This window comes from Cavia porcellus, unplaced genomic scaffold, assembly GCF_034190915.1.
Source record: "Cavia porcellus strain 051 isolate PalLab524CR breed Dunkin Hartley unplaced genomic scaffold, mCavPor4.1 scaffold_28, whole genome shotgun sequence".
Lineage (NCBI taxonomy): Eukaryota > Metazoa > Chordata > Mammalia > Rodentia > Caviidae > Cavia > Cavia porcellus.
Window position 1 is genome coordinate 18,146,057 of NW_026947511.1, and position 21,317 is coordinate 18,167,373.

The 21,317-nt window shown below is 39.5% G+C and overlaps 1 protein-coding gene across 1 annotated transcript in view; it reads left to right on the forward strand.

The window, feature by feature from the left end:
- The first annotated feature begins 6,790 nt into the window (after positions 1-6,790).
- Positions 6,791-21,317, forward strand: part of Ube2d1 (ubiquitin conjugating enzyme E2 D1) — a 42,832-nt gene continuing 28,305 nt past the window's right edge. The window contains exon 1 of the mRNA XM_063239522.1: positions 6,791-7,040. Coding sequence (XP_063095592.1) covers positions 7,017-7,040 — 24 coding nt within the window. The 5' untranslated portion in view covers positions 6,791-7,016. The remainder of the gene's footprint in view (positions 7,041-21,317) is intronic.

The window sequence follows — 21,317 nt, forward strand, 5'->3', positions numbered from 1 at the left end:
ATAAGCTTTCCTTTTGCACTATTTATTAAAAAATAGAAAAACCATTCTTTGATTTAAACCATAGATCTTTGAATTGATAGGATACCAAAAATTTAGCTCCATTCACTTTAAACAAATACAACATTCATTTCCTTGTTTAAAGGTGAGGGAATTGAGACACACATAAAATATGCCTAAGGTGGAGATTCTCAAAAATGTTGTCCTCTGATGCCTGCTTCCAAACTTCCAAGGACGTTTGCTCAAAACTATAGACTCCAGATCTTTGGCCAAGACTTACTAAATTAGATTCTATAAAGGAAATTGCAATTTAGCAGTTCCTTGTATATCACGTCCTGTAAAGTGCTTCTCAAATGTAATGTTCATCCGCATCACCTAGGGATCTTGTTAAACCATGAGGCTGGATGTATCATGTCTGCAGTGGGGCCTGAAAGTCTTCATTTCTAATAAGCTCTTGAGTGATGCTCATGTTGCTTGCTTATGGACCACATTTTGCAATGCAAAGATCCAGATCAACAATTGTTAAAGTGTGGTTCCAGAAATTGCAGCAAAGTATTGCCTAAGAAGTTGTTAAAAACATAACTTCTTGGCCCCCACCCCAGACCTACTGCAACAGACTGATACAGGTTACCATTAGAGAACATGTTAAAACTTGGGAAATCTTGTTATGGCTTGTACCTATATGTGCTCCCAAAGCCTCATGAGTTCATAGATGGGGCTTTTCAGAGGTGGCTGAACCTAGAGGGGGAATCAAACTCATAACCTTATGCTTGCCAGGCAGCTGCTTATGCTACTAAGCTAAATCTCTAGCCCTCATCCAATAGTTTTATAGCCTGGACTGTATGGAAGGGAAGGGAAGGCTTGCTGCTGCTTTGTGGCCTCCCACCTGCTCTACCATGGATGTCCCTCTGCCATGCTGCCCTGCCTTGAGCCACCAACTACGGACTGAAACCACACAAACTGTGTCCCGAGATAAACCTTTTCTCCTTTAACTTTGGATATTTTTGTCTCAGCATTCAAGTAAAGGAACTAAGACAATTTCTATTGAAGAGATTCTATTTAAAAACCCCTTTAAAGGCCTGCCATATAGTCTGCTTAATAAAACCTCATTGAAGCCTGGACACCATATTTTTAAAAACTCATTAATTGACTCTAGTATGTTTTATCTATATTCAGAGTTGCACACTGTAGTTTGAAAATTGCCAGCTGCTATGGTTTATGTTTAGATGTCCCTCAAAACCTCAGTCATGGTGGGGAGGGCCTTTTGAAAGTGGCTGAGTCAGGTGGCTGAGTCATTGGTTTGTTGTCTAGGGCTGGGATTAGTGGTGTGAGTGCTGCACCTCCCCAGGGCTGGGTAGCCAGCATACAATATAAGGAAGGGAAGAAGGTGTGCTTTTTCCTCTTTTGCCCTTTTGCTCTTGTGACTTCTGGTATCTGCCTCAGCTGCCATGTTGCCCCTCAGCCACACCACCCTGTCTTGCAGCCAGCTGAGAATGGACTGAAATCTCCAAAAACTGTAAGCTACATAAACCTTTCCTTCCTTCACTTTGGGCATCAGGTATTTTGTCTCAGTAACTAGAGAAAAGTAATCAAGATACCAGTTTAGGTTAATAACTATATTCTTAGCAAGAGCCAAGATTTTAGTATGGCAGTGACATCTTTTCATTCTCCCTGAGTTTCCCAATACTCTTCAAAATACTGACCATGCTGAATTGCTGCAAAAGAATGTCACACTTCCTACCACTGCACCTGCACAGGAACAGTGTAGAAAGGAGGGAAGAAGTGAATCACTTCAATTAAGGAGCTTGTTACCCAGCCCTGATGTCTGTCTGTCTGTTGTCTGTCTGTCTGTCTGTTTATCTGTTTATCTATCTATCTATCTATCTATCTATCTATCTAACTACCTATCTAGCTATCATCTATCTCAAGGGCTTATACATGCTAGGCAAGCACTCTACCACTGAGTTACAACCCCAGCCCCAAGAAACTCTTAAATTGTAAAGACACAGAAATCTACTAATACGTATGAATTTTATTTTTAGGCATAAATTAAAATTTAAGGCAATTTTTAAAAAGACACAGATTGAAAAGAAGTAAATAGAAAAATACATCAAGTAAATAGTGTCATAAAGATGATATGGCTATATTAATATCATACAATTAGACTTCAAAACAAGGTGGACTACTCAAAATACAAAGAATTTTTTTAAAAATAAGAAAATATTTCACTGAGTAGACATAATACTTATAAATGTATGTATATTTATACCATAGCTTCAAAAATATGTAGAGCAAAAATTGAGAGAATGAAGAGGAGAAAGGAAAATTTACAATCAGTTGGAGATTTTTTGTGTTCGGACTCTTCCGTGATAACCAAACAAAGTGAATAAAAAATTACTAAGGATAAAGGAGACTTGATCTGATTGATGGTTCTTGAAATCTATATTAAATGGCTTGCAAAACTAACAGTTTTCCTTTGAGCATATATGGAACATTTTACAATGCAGGCCATATAATGGGACAAGAAATAAGAATCACTTAAAATGATCAAACCTTGCAGAGGATGTGCTCTGGTCACAAACTAATTAGGTTGGAAATTAATGACAATATGATATCTATAAAAACCCTACATATATATTTGGAAATTAAATATCACACTTCTAAATGACAGATGGCAGGGATTGGTAAGGGAGTTAAAGAGGCACAAATGTAAATAGGAAACCAAAACTGGAAATATAACATCAAAATCTGTGGAATGTGATACAGCTTTGAAGTTTTCTATTATAAAAATAAAAAGTTTCAAATCTATGAAAGGTTTCTACCTTAAGAAGTTAGAAGAGTAAATTAAACCACATTTAAAATGGTACAGTTTAGGGGCTGGGGATTTAGCTCAGCGGCATAAGCACATGCCTTGCAAGCAGGAGGTCGTGAGTTCGATCCCTGGTACCGATAAAAATGAAAAAGACAAAAAAAAAAAATGGTACAGTTTAGAGAAAAAGAAGCACAGAATGGCTGATAAACACGGAAATTGCCCAGCACCCTTGGTTGCGGAGGTTTAGAATGAAAACGTGCCTCCAGTGCCTCGTGTGCCCAGAGGTGGGGTTTTTGGAGGGTGATTGCATCACGGCGCTAAACTCATCAGGGGATGTAGCCCTTAAAGCGTTCAGCTGAGCCTGGGGATGCAACTCAGGGGCACAGCGCCTGCCTGGCAAGCTCAACACACTGAGTTCGATTTCCGGTACCAAAACAAATAGGTAAATAAATAGAACTTAGCTGACTGTGCTGTTAAGAGATGATCAAAGACTTGATTAAAGGCAGATCACTGGGGTTGTGATATGAGAGGATTTACGGCCTCTCCCTTCTCTTCCTGCTTCTTGATCTCCATGATGTGAGCAGCTTTGCTCCTACTCTCTTGCCATGTAGTTTGTCTTAGAGCAGGTTGATTATGAATTGAAAACATGAGTCAAAATTAACCTCTCCTCCTTTAAGTTGTGAGCATGTTTTGTTCTGGTGACCTGAAAGTGACTAAAATGTTAGTCTTCAGGAAAATGCGCATTAAAACTATATGTGAGATTGGGATTGTATAGCTCAGTGGTTGAACACATGCCTAGTACATGGAATCCTTGAGTTTGATCCCCAGTACTGCAACAAACAACAAACAAAAAAATCACTATACTACCATTAAATCCAACAAAATGGCTAAAATTAAGGTATGGACAACACCAAATATTAACAAAGGTAGAAAACAAGTCATATAATGCTATTCAGACTTTAAAGTAGCATAAGCACTTTGAAAAACTATTTGGTAGCTGTTTGTGATGTTATTCTTGATGCAGAAATTCTAATCCTAAGTATTTATCCCTTAATAAAGTGGAAAATATGTGCACATAAATGAATACTCACAACAGCTTTAATTAGAATAAACCCAAACTGGAAACAACTAAAATGCTCATTAACTTAAAGAGAAAAACTATAGTAGTTTTACAACATGAGACTCTACTCAGTAATTAAAAAGAATGAGCCACTGGTATATTCAACAAAATGGAAGAATCATAAATATTAGGTCAAGCTGCAAAATTCAAACAGAAAAGATTATGGGTTGTGTTTTTCCATTTGTGTAACATCCAAAACCAGGCAGGATTAACTTCTGGTGGTGGCAGTCAGAGCTGTCATTTCCTTTTGGGAAGTGACTTAGAGGGGGTCTCAAGGGAATTTTCTGGAATGATAGAAATGTTTTAGATTTCAATTATTCCACAAATATATTCATTTTTCAAAGCTCATCAAATTGTTCATTTACATATGTGGGCATTTCATGGTATGTAAGTTTTACCTTACTAAAAAGTTTCTTTTTTCCTTTTTTTGGTACCAGGGATGGAACTCATGACTTCACACTTACCAGCACTTGAGCCACTGACCTAAAATCTCTGGCCCCAAGAAAGTTTTATCTTACAAAAAAAAAAAAAAACTTTCCACACATCCATAGAATTCTCATTTTAATGAGATGACCAGCCATGCATAAGATAAATGGTATCTTTAAAGTATGAACATTGTGTTTCTGGAATTAAAAGACTAATATAAATATTAATAAATCCACATCAGTAGTTATATTGAGAATCTCATGTATCATTTGAATTCGGTCTACAAGGAGGTGTAGGAGATTATCAGGTGAGTGTAGGAGGTCATCCTATGCAGACTGCGTGGATGTGTAAAATCATGTGACATTAATTATAGTGTGTGAGTCAAAGATGAAAAGGAGGAGTTTGAGGGTGTTTTGCACTAAGCTGAGGCATTAGAGGTTTCATGATACAATAAAAGTTTTAAAGCAATAGAGTAATTTGATCAGCGAGTCTTTTAGTATGTAGGATATTCTGGAATAGGGAGAAACAAATGACAGTGTCCTAGAAACTTAATACTTATTTAATTTATTTAGTCTTTTTGAGACAGGGTCTCCCTGTGTAGTTCAAGCTGGAATTGAGCTCACTTTGTAACCCAAGCTGGGCTTGAACTCAATGATCTTCCTGCCTCAGCCTCCTGAGTGCTGGGACTACGGGGTTTAATATATTTTGAGCAGAATTGTCCCACCTATAGCCCTGTACAAGTGTGTATTTTTTGTTATTTATGGCATAAGGATCAGAATTGTCCACCAAATGGTTCTAGAGGTTTTTATGAATTGCACGGCAGGGAGTTACTTACAATTACTGTTTTCCCATAGTGATAGCAGTGAACAACGCTGCACTTGTGACATGGTATGCTAATGCTACCAGTATGGCAGTGCAGCTCTTGTGACCACGGCTGTACTGCCCGTCCCGTACTTCACTTATGAGAACACTTCTATGCCTGCCTCTTAAAAAGGAAGACCGCGGTGACAGTGTTTCAAGCTGGCCCAAATAACATCCATTTGCAGTGTGTCTTTGCTGATGCAAACAGAACTTCCTTGATCCAAAAGTACTTCCCAAACTTCCCACTTTAGACTGTGGATGCAGCCTGGCAATAGGGTCTGGGCTTCGCATGCATGAGGCCCTGGGTTCCATTCCAAGCACAAAACAAAACCCCAAACTTTCCACAGCCAGTTGGGCCATGGATTGTGACCTTGCGTAAGAGTAGTCACGGTGTATTCATTAGCTAACAATTTATAGCCTAGAATAAAAAGATGAATTACAATGAGACTCGTTTCTTTGAGAACAGATAGCACTAAAAAGGTTTGGCCCTTTAGCAATAGAAGTAGTTGCTGGAAGAATGGAGCGAGGGCTGCGACAAGCCCCAGTCAGGTATAAAAGACCCTATAGGGGAACTGGAAAGAGGAAGGAAGGTGACCGGATGCACAGAGAGCAGAACTAGGGGTGTTCTAGAAAAGCCGTGCTCTTTGACCTACTGGGCCCCAAGTTTCAGGGCCTGGGAGAGTATGAAGTCTGTCTCCTAGAGGTCAACTGGAATTCAGGGCCACTCTGGTGTTTGAAAAGATCTAGTGAAGAGAAGCAAGAGTCAGAGAAGTGGAAGACCCACCCGCTTGGTGCCACTGTGCCGTGGTGCAGCGTGCAGGGCGGTGCATCCGGATTCCACAAGCAGTGGGCATCGTGAAACACAACATGTTGCCCCCTCCCCCAACCCAACAGTTCAAAAACATTGCGGAGGATACAGTCGGTTGAATTTAGTAATCAGAACCTCAGCTGTGACCTTAGAGCTTCTGCCGATGCCGCAGGTAGAAAACTGCCTTTTAATGAGCACACAGATTTATAGGAATCAGAGGAGTGGGAAGAGTGCTCAGACTATTGTCGAAGGAAGGCAATGCCAAAGGCAGGGTAGGAGCTGGTGAGAGCGAAGCTAGGAATTCAGAGTTCTAAGGAGGAGCAGATGATGCATAATGTTCACTGGACAGAGGAGGCGCTTTTTCGCTTTGAAATAAGAACTACGGAGTCATAAAGGGCATGAACGAATCCATGCATGTGTGGAAATGTGGAAAATCGAAGCAATTATGCATTTAAAACAATGAAATGTCTAAAGGTAAAAATAAGAGAAACTGTAGTCCCTAATGGATAAAGAATAACCGAAAATTCAGAAACGGCTTTAAATGCGCCGGGAGCTCATCTGTTATCCCCCCTGAAGCCATGCGCAGCCCGTCTCAGCAACTCAAGCCGCAGGATCCATCTGCACGCCCGGCTGCTCGTACCCCAGCCGCCCGGCGGAGGTCAGCAGGAGCTTCCGCCAGCCTCCGGGCACCGGCCGGCTGAACTACACTTCCCAGTGTGCCAGGCGGGGCGGGGCGCGGCGGGGAGGGCGCAGGCTCCTTTCCAGAAGCAAAAGCGGAAACAAAAGAGTCTCGCCGGCGTCCCCGCCCGCACAGCCGCGCACCCTCGCGCTCGGGCGCACTCGGAGCGAAGGCAGCGGCGCCCGGAGCGAGTCAGGGAGCGAGTCAGGGAGCGGCGAGCCGGCACCCACCGAGCTGAGCCCGCCGAGCAGCCGCAAGCCGAGCCCGCGACGACCCGCGCCCCCAGCCTCGCAGCCGCCGCCCTGCCTGACCCATGGCGCTGAAACGGATTCAGAAAGTGAGTGTGGGGCCGGGGCCGGGGCCGGGCCCGGGCGGCGGGGCGGGCGTCAACCCCTTACCCGTGCCGGCCGGGCCGTGGACGCTGGGAGGTGAGCGCGGAGGGCACGGATGGGAGGGTGGGCTGGGCAGGGACAGGGACACCGGCCCGGCCCGCGGGCGGCAGACAGGTGAGTGGAAGCCGGGCAGGTCCGGGCGGAGGGGTGCGTGGAGACCCGGGCCGCTGCGCTATCTCTCCGGCGCTGCGCCCTGATCCGGGGAGAACGACCTCCTCCGGATCCAGACCTTCCCGAAATCTCTGCTTCCCAGTCACGGCGGGGTTTGCCCTGCATCGGTCTGATTTTGACCCTTGTCATGCTCAGATTTCACCAGGATGCTCCAGGAGCCTGTCCTCTTTAATATTCGTGCTTCCCTGGGCTGCCCAGGAGGGCGAGAAAGGTGTGGTGGGCCTTCAGCCTTTCCCCTCGGAGCTGTCGGGGTGGTTCTGTCAGCGCTCTGAGGTTGGCTCTTGCTCAGTTGCCAGAATGGGCTGGAAAAGACCATTTGGGACTGAGAAACCAGCAGAAGGCTTCTGCCCCTTCTATTTTGGTGCCTCGGCTGCTGCCACTTCAGGTCACATAGCTGTAGTGAAAACATAGTTGCAGATACACAAGATGATCTCTTGGCTGTGATTCATGGTGAGTCAGGCCAAATAGGTTTGTTTTTTTACCCCCTCATAATAAACTTATATGTAAAGTTCAAGACACAAAAGAAATGGCCACAAATTAAACTGTTTTGATGCTTCGACACATAGGTGTAGAAGGAAGAAGATATGTATGTATTCATTCAACAAATATGCATTCCCAACTCGTGCAAGGAATTTTCTTCCCTTTACATTATTTATTTAAACCATTTCGAAGGTAAACATCTTACAAAGTTGGGAATTTGGGATTTCTTTTTCATCATTTTTATTTCTTAGTGAGCTATTGGTTTTGTTGTTGACCTAAGTTTTAGATTTTAGAGTTCTCCTCCACATTGGAAACAGTATCAGGTTAAGCCAACAATGGACAGTATGTTTTGTAATTGATTATAGAAGAAATCCATGTGTACCAAAAAATTTTTTAATCAACTGTTTAATCAAGAGTCAGTACAACAGAGTTAGATCTTTGATAGACCTATATTTCTGACTTACCGCTGTTTGCATCTTTTGTACAGAGGACAGCAACTTTTAGACAGCCAATTTTTTTTCTTTCTTTTCAGTACAAATACTAAATCCGTAGGTCATGTTTATTCTTCACCATTTAAGATAACTTTGGATATACAGTAGCTCTTAAATGCTGTGGAGTTCATCCACAGGAAGTGGACATTCAGAGAAGGATGAACACTCATTTGTAAATACCTTGCTTATGATTGTTAGTCACCATGCTGAGCCAGTATGTTTTATTTTTATATTTATAATATAGTATATGTCCAGATCTTTTAAAATAGTTATTGGTTATTATAACACAGTTGTCCAATATAGGTATAGCACATTTAAAACTGATATCGAACGTGTGACAGATTAGTATTTTGGAGGAGAAATTGGGGATCACCTTTACACACATGTGTTTAATTTTGGCTTCCCTTTTCTGATATCAGGCAAGTTGACTTACACAGATCACATTAATTACATTCAGACTATTTTCTTTTACCTTAAAGATGGTTTATTTTGATTACTTCTCTGGTTTTCCTCTTTTATCAACCTTCTTGGCTAGAAGCCAATTCAAGTCAGATACACAGTCTGCCAAGAAAACAGTCATAAAAGCTCTTTTTGATGTCTTCAGTATATAAAGTCTTTGTTGAATTTTGCCTGTTTCAACAAATGAAGATGTAGGCCAACTTTGGGCTTCTGTTTTAAGTGTATTAAAGTAATGCTGTCAGATAACTGTCAGGTCATTGGGATGTAATTTTCCTGTGCCTAAAGTGGCAGGTCTTGGAGCTGTGGGACCTCTGAGAAGTTTGCAGTGGAGTAATGGGGGTGTTAAGGGGACAACACCTTTCAGGGCAGTGTATCAGAAATGTCGGCCTGGTGATGTCACTGCCCCTGTTTCCATTTACCATGTCTCCATGACTTGAGATGGGAAGATGTTTAATCCTTCAGATGGGCTGGGAGTAAAGGAGGAGAGGAACGGTCAATGCCCTCGTGAGGTCCTGTTCAGAGAAGGAGCCTAAGGTCTGGAGTGGAGAGCTGCTTTGCCCTAAGTTAATTTCCTAAGAAGCGAGTTGGCATATTTGAGAATGAAGTTCACAACCTCACATTTCTTCATATGAGAAAAATAAAAATAGCTGAATTGAAATTGTATGTATAGACAAAGTGTAAGAAAATCAGTGCTTAAAATGTTTCTGTACTAGAGTGTACTAAATGATTTAACACTCCGATTTAGACATCCTGTGCCAGTTTTGCATGTCAGCTCATAAATTTACACACCCATGACCTTTTTTTAGACACAGTGAGAGATGTTATTGCAGTCACCTAAATCACTGATGGGAAAATGTTGGATTTCTATTATATTCTAGAATTAATTTCTGAGTGCTTTTTCTACCAATACGATTTTCAGTCCTTGATACATTTTGTTTTTAGAAATCATTTTTAAAATTGCAAGTGTTACATCACAATGCTGAATGTATTACAAGAAGAAAAAACCTAATGAAGTGGTCACCGTCCTATTCTTTTTATGTAGATTTATTATCATAAAGAATTTGAGCTAATGATCATCGTTCTAGCATATGATAAGATAGGCCTGTGCCTTTTTTGTCTCTTTTGAAAAGTGAAACAAAAGACTTTTGTTTTCCAAATATAGCAATAGAGAACAAATATAGAACTATTCCTTAGTGTACAGTACTGTCCCCAAAATGGAGCATTTATTTTTTATAATCAGTATAAATATATATGGACATAGATTAAATAAGATTTTTAAATACGTTGAGTTGCTGAATTTTTTATTTGGAGACTTCTTAGTCTAGAAAACAGAATATTTAACAAAACAAACCTATTCCTCTGTACCTGCAACATCACCTGGAAGAAGAAGGTGTAGTTTTTGTTTCTGGCTCTGTGACTTAACTGCTTGCTGTTTTCATGCCATACAGTGATGTTGTTGGTAACAGCCAGAATGTGTCTAATGTTATCTGGTGTCTATTGGTAATGGAAATGTATTAATCTGTTTAATCCTTAGTTGCACAAAGATATAGAAAGTGTTATTCCCATTTTACAGACAATGAAACTGAGGGGGTGGAGATGTTAATATTACTCAGGAAGTTGGCTCCAGATATTATTTCATTATATAGCTTCTCCTATACACATGGACTTATATTTTTATTTGTTGTGTTTAAGCTGAGAGTCAAATGATTTTATTGATATAAGTGCTATCTAAGCTGAAATGTCCAATATACATGTAAGATGGGTATCATAATTAAGACGTTGGCATATTTAATCATTTTTACTGATGTCTGGCTCAGTGTGTTGATTATACATTGTCGTGTCTACCCCAGAGTAATGATGCTAGATCATTTAACATTGTTAATGAGTAATATAACTTTGTCTTCATACTTTTCTTTTTTTTTTTTTATTTTATTTAAATTTTATTTAAGGAGAAAAGAAAAAAAAAGCAAAGAAAGGGTACAAGTTATACAGATTTGCAGAAAAAAAATGAACAGTAGGAAATCACAAGTTAATGGATTACATACTGTCATCTTAGAAATAATTGTTCAAGTCACAAAATTAAAGCTTGTAAAGTGGACATTCCATCAATGATACTGCAAACAGTTCTGTTCAATGATCCAATAAAACTCTGTGATATCATATTCTATCTTATACACTTAAATATACATGCAGTTATATAGTTTAGAGCACTTTCTTTTCCTCTCTTTTGTACAATGACTATTACACATTTTGGGTTTCATTGCTCTCACGGTTCTTATTACTTTTTTGGAAGAGAGTAAAACCAAATGTGACATAACAGAACAGAATCGGTCAAGTCAAAAGGGTGGACATAATAGATAATGTGAAAACATAATACAAGGTGATCAACAATGGTTACCATAATGCCTCCCGCTATCTCTAATAGAATTGCCTATACCATTAGTTATAATACAATTGAACAAAACAGTAAAGAACAAAACCGACAAAGCCAAACCATTGGAGACATTGTAGGTCTTCAAAAGTAGATAAAAGTCAACGAGAATGGGCGTTATAATGAATCTCATTATCTTCACAGCTGATGCCTAAATTTTCGAACCTGATACTATCCAGCAAAACAGAATAGGGGAACATCAGTTAAAAACCAGATGGTGAGAGTAATACAGGGCTTTAAATCGAGGTAATGGAAAGTCAAAGTGGGTTACTATAATATATCCTGCTATTTTTTTTCCTTTAATTAAAAGGATAAAAATTTTAAAAAAGTATTAAAAAAGTAAATAATGGAATGGAGATTGAGATAAAAGAGGGCATAACAACGAAACAGCACAGATCAAAACATAACCATTTAAGCAGAATAGCGTTTCACCACCAGATAATCCTGACCTAAAAGTAGTTACCATATTGTCTCTTTCCTTGAAATCCTTGAGTACAACTTCATATACTGTAGCATTAAGTATATCAAAACAATGTAAAACCATTTAAGAGAATGACAGCATTACAGAGTATTTAGAACCGACTAACAGAAAATGAATAATGGTTTCTGGATAATCTCCTTGTCTTTAAAAGGTTTTTGCTTATACTATCGTACATAATAAAATCCAGTAAGATACAACCTATTTAGACCATTGGAGACAGAAGGACAAAAGCTAGATGAGACTTCAAAACAAGATGATACTAAATCAGTATTACCTATTAAGATGTCATTTTCTCCAAAATAGCTGTTCCTATCATCCAATCTTTTCTGCCTCATTTCTGTTGAGCTCTTATTCTGTCAGTAGCTGTCAGTTTGTCTTCTTCACTTTGTTCTCTGCTCCATTAGTCGTGGCCTCCACTATTTCTGGATTCTTTGTATTTTTCTTTTTTTAGAATATCCTGCAATACTCTCTGTAGAGTTGAATTGGTGGTTGCAAATTCCCCCAGTTCCTCTTTATCCTGGAAGCACCTTGTTTTTCCATCAATTTCCAGGGACAGTTGTGCAGGATATCTCAATCTTGGCTGGAGATTATTATCTTTCAAAGCTTGAATTATTTCCCCCCATGCTCTTCGTGATTTGATGGTTTGTGCAGAGAAATCTGCTGTAATTCTGATGGGTGCTCCCTTGTAAGTGGTCTGTTTCTTGTCTCTGACAGCTTTTAATATTCTGTTCTTGTATTGAATTTCTGGAATTTTTATTATTATATGCCTGGGTGTTGCTCTGTTTGGGTTGTAGGTAGCGGGGGTCCTGTATGCCTCATACATCTGAGTATCTTTACCTTTTGCTAAATTAGGAAAATTCTCCTGGATTATTTCTGTGAGTAGCTTTTGTAGTTCATTTGTTTGTGTCCCTACTTCTTCTTTTATGTTCTTAATCCTTAAGTTATGGATCCTCTTATCATCTTCTTGTCTTTGTATTATTGCTGTTTGTTTCTTTGTTATTTTTAAGAAGTTTTTCATTTCATTCTCCCATATTACAATTCTGCCCTCCAGTTCAGATAGTCTGTCCTTAGTTTCTTTCAAGCTGTTATGCCAGTCTTCGATAGACTTCTTAGTTTCTTGGTAGTCCCTTTGAACCTGCTTCACGTATTCTATGCTTTCCCTGTTTTCTCCATCAAACAATTCTCCCCTCTTTTTCTGTTCTTCCATTCCACCATCTGTTTTTTCTTGGGTGGGGCTTAGCATTTCTCTAACTATTTTGCATACTTCTAGCTTCAGGTCATTGATAACTTCATTCCTGAATTGGTCTATGAGGCTCTCTATATGGTGCTTTATGTGTATTGGTGCGGTGTCCGCTATTGCCTGTTTCTCAGAATTGGGGGCCGAGGAGCCTTTCTTGTTGCTGCCTCTTCCCATATTCTCTGTTCCTTATATATGCAAGCTTATATGAGAGGCCCAGCTTCTCTCCCTGTCAGCCACAGCCTGATCGAATTGCGCCGGTTAGGTGTTCCCACTCACTGCTGCGCACCAGGCAGCCTACGCGGGGGCCCGCCCCTCCTGGACTCCTCCGTCAGGCTCTGGGATCTGGGTTGGGCCAGCCTATGGGGTCCGCCGGCAGCGTCACGCAGGCCAGGCACTTTTCACCAATCCCGCCCGAGGGGGAATGTGTGGCTGGAGTCGCCACTGCGCCCTGCTCCCGCAGGACTGCTCGGGCCCAGAAAGTCTGCTGGAGTCAAACTGTGGGGGAGTGTCAGTTTCTCTCACTCACCTCGCCACAAGTCAGAACATGCCTCCCTGCCCGTCCTGTTTTCGACTCCGTTCGCAGACTCCCGTTCTCAGAGCTTCCGCGCGTCTCTCTCCTTGCCGAGCCGATGTAGAGGCAGCCAGCCGCCAGGCGGCGGGAAACCCAAATCGTGGCTTCCAATGGCGCAGGGTCCAGCCTCAGCAGCGAGACTTTTCTGTTCCTGTTTTAGCACCAGGACTGCATTCCAAGTTGGTTTCTCTCAGCCGAGTTCGTTCCTGAGTCAGCAGAGCATAACTCCACCTGCTTATGTCTCTTTAGTCCGCACCATACCTGGCTTCTCAGCCTAGTTTTTCAGAGAGCCTCCGGTAGTTGCTGTTATCTGTCCGCCATGTTCTCCCGGAAGTCAACTTTGTCTTGTTAATCATCGTTAATTTTTTCTCCCCCAAGGACTTAGAAAAATTGGTTGTAGTTCATAAATGTGTCAAAAGCGTCACTGAATTGTGGAATTTTCATCTGACGCAACTGTTTATGAGTTGACACATTTGTTTAGTTCCTGTAGTGGCTTTGAATAGTAAACCATTCAATTTACGTTGAATCCAAGACTCTAGTTTTTTTTTACTAAAGAAGGATGTAACTTTAAAAATGGTTTACCTTGAGGTGAAAGGATATGTTCTTTCTCTAATAAGCCATAATGTGAATTTTTTTGCTTTTAAACTTTGAAATTAAGCTCAGGCTTTCCTTTGCTCTCATATGTACTTTTCTTTCTACATTACAAGAAAGGTGTACAAAGACAAGGTAACCTGTTATAGTCTAAAAGTTTTGACTCCTTTTCCGTGGAAATAAATAGCATAGAGCCAAATAAAACTATTTCTATTTTAGGAAGCCACGCATATATGAAAACCAAAAGGATATGGGATTGCCTCCAGTAAAGCAGAGTAACATCCGTATTCCTGTAGTTTCCTAAATTACATACAAAGAACGTAGGGGCCCTTTATTTATTTATTGAATGCTACTAGTCAAAATGATAAAACAGACTGAGTTAGTGGGTGTGTACTAATATATTAGGCCTCCTCTCCCATTTTTAGAAAAATAGTGAATGAACTGACCCAACGTTATTAAAAACAGGTGTTGAGATACATGTCCTGTCTCCTCTCATTCATGTAAATTGCTGGAATAAGTGATAAAAGAATATGTAATATGACCCAGATTTGCAGTTTGGGAACTGCAAGGGTCCTCAGGCCACCTCAGAACACGTGTCTCCAAGAAGGCAAGACTGGTTCTATTTTTGGCCTCTTTTATTCTTTTAATAGCCTCTGAGAAGCTAACGTAATTCAGTTCTGGAATGGCTGTGTGAAGGATCATTTTCACACATGAGACAGTAATAAAAGGCTGCCACGTTCAGGAGTTGTGCTTAGTTAGGGAGGAGAAAGCTGCCTTCTTCAGAAGCATAGTCCGGTGCTGCTAATGCCACCACTGGACTCTGCAGTTTCCCGTCTTTCGGCTTCCTGCGAGTTTCACCAGCTGCTCTCTAGTCACATGGTCCTGTTCATATTGCTTTAGATTCCAAGGCTCCTTCAGATTTGGAAAGTCTTTTCAAAGGAGCTGGAGAATGGGTCCCTTCTTCTTGAACTTCTTCAAATAATAATCTATTGTCACTCCAAGTGGCCCAGAGTTTGGGAGTAGTACAGTTGGATCGCTCTAGGGAACTGTAAGTGTACATACTACGTCATGATACAAGTTCTTTGTCTTATTATATGTTGGTATAAGGAAAGTCTGCAAATCACTGATCCACAGCATAAAATCTTGTGGTAAAATAATGTTGCCAAAAAATGTGGCAATGACATGTATATGTACATATAAATGTATTTTAATGAGAAAAAGAACGAATATACAAGTGCACATAGACAAATAGCGATTCACACATATACAAAATATTTGTACACTGAAGGCATTTCTGTTTGGTATTTATGGTTTTCTCCTATAAGCCGCAGTATTTTATAGTCATCAGTGTTTCACCACAGTATTCAAGAGGACCACTGTTGATATAGAGATGTTTTAAGCAAACACTGAAGTACCTACCGTATGCCAGTTATTAAAGATAGAGCTATAAGATGTAGCATTTAATAACAACTGTTTGGCAGGTGTTGGTAGGTATGTTTGTGTTTTATATATGTTTCAAGAGTCACATAGCTCGGTTTTCTTTTTCCTCACGCAGCATCTTTTTTTGGTTACTGTGAAGTAAGGGGTAACTTTTGGTAATGTAGCATTCACAATGTTCTATGTAGCAAGTTCCATTGTGTGTCAAAATTCTATGATGCATTTTTGAAGCTGTATGTAATTTACCGTTTTTCTCTTTGAACACAAACACTCTCCTCAAAGCTTACAAAGCAGTGCTCATTTCTAATCTTTGATGAGATGTAAGACTTCTGGGAAAGGTAAAAGGAGTTTCTTTTCGTTCCTTCACTCTTGTTTCTCCTGAGCATGGATAAAAGTGTAGAATGGCCACCTTTCGGGACAGGAGTATTGTTGAGGATAACATGCTCTAGTTATCACTGTCTTGAGGTGAATATTGAGTGGTGTGGGGAAGAGTGCTGGAGCGGAAGTCAGATGGTCCGAATCTTTGTCTTAACTGTACTTTTGTGACCGCGGCTGAGAAATTCAGTCCTTATTTTTCCCATCTGGAGATTTACTGAGTTGAAGTTAATAAATCCTATGGTGTGTGGATGTATGTGATGTTCATCTACAGGTGTGTGTGTGTTTTATGTGTTACATATAGTCATACTCATTAGCCCCCTCTCCCCACACCATATCTTTCTCTAGTGCTAGGAATCGAACCCCGGGCCTTGGGCATGGGCGTGCTAGGCAACCGTTTTGCCACTGACTTCCTCTCCCTTTTATAATTTTACACAAACCTATGATACGTTATTTATTTGTTTGTTTTGAGTCAGGAGAAAGCAAATTGATCACAAAAGTAAACATTGAGCACTGACACTGTGCTCTGCAGCTATATGATACTTGAGGGTACATTTTATTTGGGATGTCAGAATTGAAGACATGTTGGTATTTTAATGTATATCATAGTGCTAATAAGTCTTAGTCTTTCATTAAAAAAGCAATTATGAAGCAAATAAGATACATATTATATACTGGTAATATAACACTTCTGTAATTCCATTTAGTTTCCATCTATTTCATATGTCTTTTGTCTTTCAAAGAGTGTTTTATCTACATTTTGACAACTGCCTCGCATAGCTGCCTTATATGTAATAGATTTCTAAGATTCAAATTAATAATACATTAATAGAACACCTGCTGATCCAAGACATATAGTAAATGAAACAGGGAAATATGTAGAAAGGTAAGATATGACCATTAAGAAAGTTTAAATTAGTAAGAAGAAAAGTGCTATAACAAATAGATGGACTTAAGAAAGTCCACATTATAGTTTAGATCTAGAATGTCTTTCAGAGGTCTCATGTGTTCAGAGGTGGGGCTTTTGGAATGTGATTAAATCATGGGGACGTGCAGTCATCAGTGGATTATCCACTAATGAGTTCATAATTGAATAATTAAAGGTGAGGCCTAGCTGTAAGAGTTGGGTCACTGGGGATGTACTTGGAGTATGTATCTCTCTTTCTCTCCCTTTTCACTCTGCTTCATAACTACCATGATTGAGTAGCTTTTTTCCAACAGCATTTTTCACTTGGAGCTGCTTGATCATGTGTAGACTGAGATCTTTGAAATTGTGAGCCGAAGTAAACCTCTCCTTTAAGTTGCAAATGTCAGGTGTTATATCTCAGCGATGAGAAAGTGACTGACACACACTACAAGGAAATTACAACATATCTGCAAAGGAAGGAGGCCAGAGGTGGAAGACAACACATTAATTTGGAAGAAATCTTCTGTGGAGAAATAGAAATGAATATAAGCTCGGAAGCATAGGTAGCATTTGAAACATTTAGGGAAGCCAGATTTATAAAGAAAGCTATAGAAACAAAGACACTGGGAATGGTTTATTTGAAAAGGAGGAGATAATCCTGCTTTTGGGAAGTGTTCAAGGAATAGTAAGCCATAACACTTGAAGAACTTGGAAGGCCCATGCTGAGGATGAATACGTAATGCAGAAGCTTGGCAGGGTGCCATTGAAGATTTTTTAGTAAGCAACATTCTTAATCATAATGCTAGGTATGCATCCTTTTCCTCATAGAACTCAATATTGCTCTCTAGTTATAATTTTGGTGAATGTCATGGTAAGAAAAACAAACTATTCTCAGGGAATGTAATGGACCCATTGAGGGAGTAAAGGGAAATATCCCTAATGAAATAATTTTTCAGATAAGACACAGGGGAGAGAAGGGGCGGGGAAGACAGACAGACAGACGGAGAGAAGGGGAGGTGATTAAGAATCTTGTACCTACAAGGAAACCATTTTTAAAAAGACAAGATAGCATTTTATGGATTTAAAAGTCACTGTGGATGGTTCAGAAAGCATGAGGGAATGTGGTTTCAGATAAACCTGCTAAATGAGAATCAGTTCCTGGAAGATCTAATAAATCTCTTCTTAGGGATTTCTAAGTCTTGCTTTAAGGTGAACAAAAAACGTTGAAAAGGTTTTATGTTGTACTCTAGATGATTTTGGCAGCAGTGTGTTAGGTGGAGAAATAGGACACTATCAGATCAGTTAAGACATTACTCATATGAAATCTAAGGAGGATCCGAGCCAGGGTGATGGTAAGTGAAAGAAATTACAGGGTATTTGTTCTACTTGGGCTTCTGATTGGTCTGACCTTAGTTGCATTTCAAGTCAACTCTCAAAGGCTTGCTGATCTAGGCAGTCTCTTTGGACTCCATCAGTTGTCTATTCTGATCCCAGTTGCTTAACTAGGGTCTTACCTGGCTTCTTGTTCTGTTATAGCTCTGGCTGCTCTGGCTCTTCTCAGACTCTTCAACCCTTAAGATTCAGCTGCCCTCCATGAGGCCACTTCCGTGACCTTTATAGGGGAAAGGATTCAGATAGAAGAATCTGAATGGTTTGGTGAGAGGATGAAGTGGGACAGGAAGGGAAGGAGTCAGGTGATGATTCTGAGGTTTAGACTTTGGATTACAGGAATGATTAAGTGCCTTTTTTCTGTAAGATTTGATAAACTACATTCAAATGCGGCTTTTACTTAGCTATCTTGGATTTGTCAAAAATAGATTTTTTAAATGTAATTCTTCTGATAGAAATCTGTATACAGCAAAGATATTGAGAGTCCTGTGTTTAAAAGGAAGCTACATTGGAATTTAAAGGCAAGATAGCCTGCTGGGAAATTGAGTCATTAGGACTGCAGCAAAGGTCACTGGGAAGGTGGCTGCAGAGGTGATGCCCTGGACAGTGTGCTTAGTCCTGACCTCAGATTTTATTCTGAATTACAGCCTCTATAGTCTAGTCCAGAGGCAGTAAATATTATTGTGATGTGACACAGTCAACAGGTGTGTTACTTTTTTGGTCTTCCTTTTTCATAGAATTTGGCCACATTATTAGGATTTAGATAAGTAGAATTTGCCAGAGACACCTGTTTCAAAAAGACAGTGAAGTAGTTAAACTAGCTTGTTGAAGTGTCTTTGGTTCCTGTAACTTAATTAATTAGATATTGTCAGCATTTTTGAAGTCTTCCAGCAGGAATTTATGTAGTTTAAAATCAAGATGTATTTTAGTTCAAGGCTTAAAAAACTTGTTTCTAGACATTTCTAATGATTATTTGACCTCTCTATTGAAAGAGCTCTAGACAACTGGATAAAAACATCAGAGCTTATCAAAGAAAACAGTTTGCCTGGAAAAAAAAAAAAGATCAGAGCTTAAATTGTAAGGCTATGAAATGTTTATTTACAGACAAACCAACTATGGCTCATATATCCTTTCAGAGACGATACAAAATATATAATCCAGAAAAAAAATCACTGTCTCATTTTAGGGATTCTGAGGTAAAAATGGTTGTCATATTAATTAATTGCAGATTGAGCAAGGATTTTAAAAATAATTCCTTTATATGCTTTGTAGTAATTTAAATTTGGAACCATAAATCAGCCTCAATGCATGGGCTGTTTTTGTAATGACCTTTGGATACACCTAGTAGAATATAAATCGTATTATTATGGAGGCTTAGATCTTCTGACTGTTGAAGCTAGAAAGCAACAAAGCATTTCCAGTGTGGTCAGCATAATTTTTTTAAGGAAATACTTACTTCATAGTGTCATATTGAGCTTGTGGTAAATAAGGCAGCACTCTTGTTAGCGTTCATTTTCCAAGGTTCAGATTGGAGTATTAGCCCTCAGGGAGCCAGACTAAAGCAGGCCTCTTCCCTTACATTCCAGTCTTTATTTCCTTTCATTTGTTTACTTTCTTTGAATTAAGCTGCCTCATCTACTTTTAGATTTTAAGTCCCCTAGAGGCAGGGGCTCTGTCTAGTTGTTTTTATAGAGAACACTCAGCATATTGTGGGGGTGTTATAAACATGCCATCTGTGCCCATTTAAATTCAGTTTCAGGCCCTTCAGTACTTTTCTTTGTGTCATTTGGTTAGAGAAATCTGAACCAGACTAGAAGTGCTTACCCACGAAAGGCTGTATAAATCCATTTAGTACACATTTTTGTGGCCTTGTGTATTTATGACTCTAGTCACGATATAAGGACACTATCCTGTAATCCACTACTCATTAATATTTTAAAAGCTTATTTTGAAATTTATGTAGCCCTAGACAGTTCTTTTTATTTAAATGTTGATCACACTGGTTTAGAAATTGCTTCACTGGCACAGACTACTGTTGTCTGAAGAATATGTTCACCAGTGTGATGATAATTACTGCTTGATACGTATTTAGATGTGGGGTTGGTTTGTTTTTAGGCTTTCTTCATCTCAGGTGAATAAAATCAAATCAACAGTGCATTTTAATTTGAGATTAAAAGTAACTAAATGAAATTGAAATACAAACATACAAAATTACGTATTATACACAGTATGGTTATTGTAATGAGAATTGTAACTAATCTTTTCTGATAGCCGTATTTTGCATCATGTCCATTCACTGTAGCTTTGTCTGCCAATATCATCAATGTTGTTCATTATGGAAAAGTCCTATTTAAAATTTTCTGGTGTAAACTTTTTATTAAAATGTAATATATATTCATAAAGCATACAGCTGGATGAATTTTCACAAAATGAACACAATCATGAATACAGCAGTTAACTGAAGAAATAGCATTACAAAGCCCCCGATATCCTTCCTTCTTAGCTTTGCCTTTACTCTCAAGGCAAATTACTGTCCTGGCCTCCAGCACCAGAGATTGATTTAACTTGTTTTTGTTTAAAGGGGAACATGTGGTATGTACTTTTTTTTGCCCAACATGTTTGTCAGATCCATCTCTGTTGTTTCGTGGAGCTATAGTTTACTCATTCTCATGGCGTAGAAATGCTACAAGGTTTTCTACTACTTTTGGTTGTTCTTAGTTTGGAGCTACTGCGATTAATGCACTAAGGTGACCATGTACACATTTCTCTTAGCTACATATGTGGCAGTAGAATTGCTAGGTCATATAGTATTTTCATGTTTAGTTATTGGTTGTTGTCAGTTTTCCTCTGAGTATGTGCTGTATATTGTTGTATATTGCTTCACACGTTTGTCAACATTTGTGCTTTCTTAATCATTCTAACAGTTCCGTTGGATGTATAGTAACCTCAGAGTTGGCTTTAATTTTATATTCTTGATAGCTAAAGAAGCTGAACCCAGGGCCGAGGATATAGCTCAGAGGCAAAGTACCTGCCTAGCAAGCACAAGGTCATGAGTTCCATCCCCAGTACCAAAAAAAAAAAAAAAGCTGAGCCCCTTTTGATTTTGTGTGTGTGTGTGTGTGTGTGTGTGTGCGCGCGCACGCGTGCACACATCCAGACACAACTTTAGATAGTCTCTTGTAAAATGCCTGGTTAACCT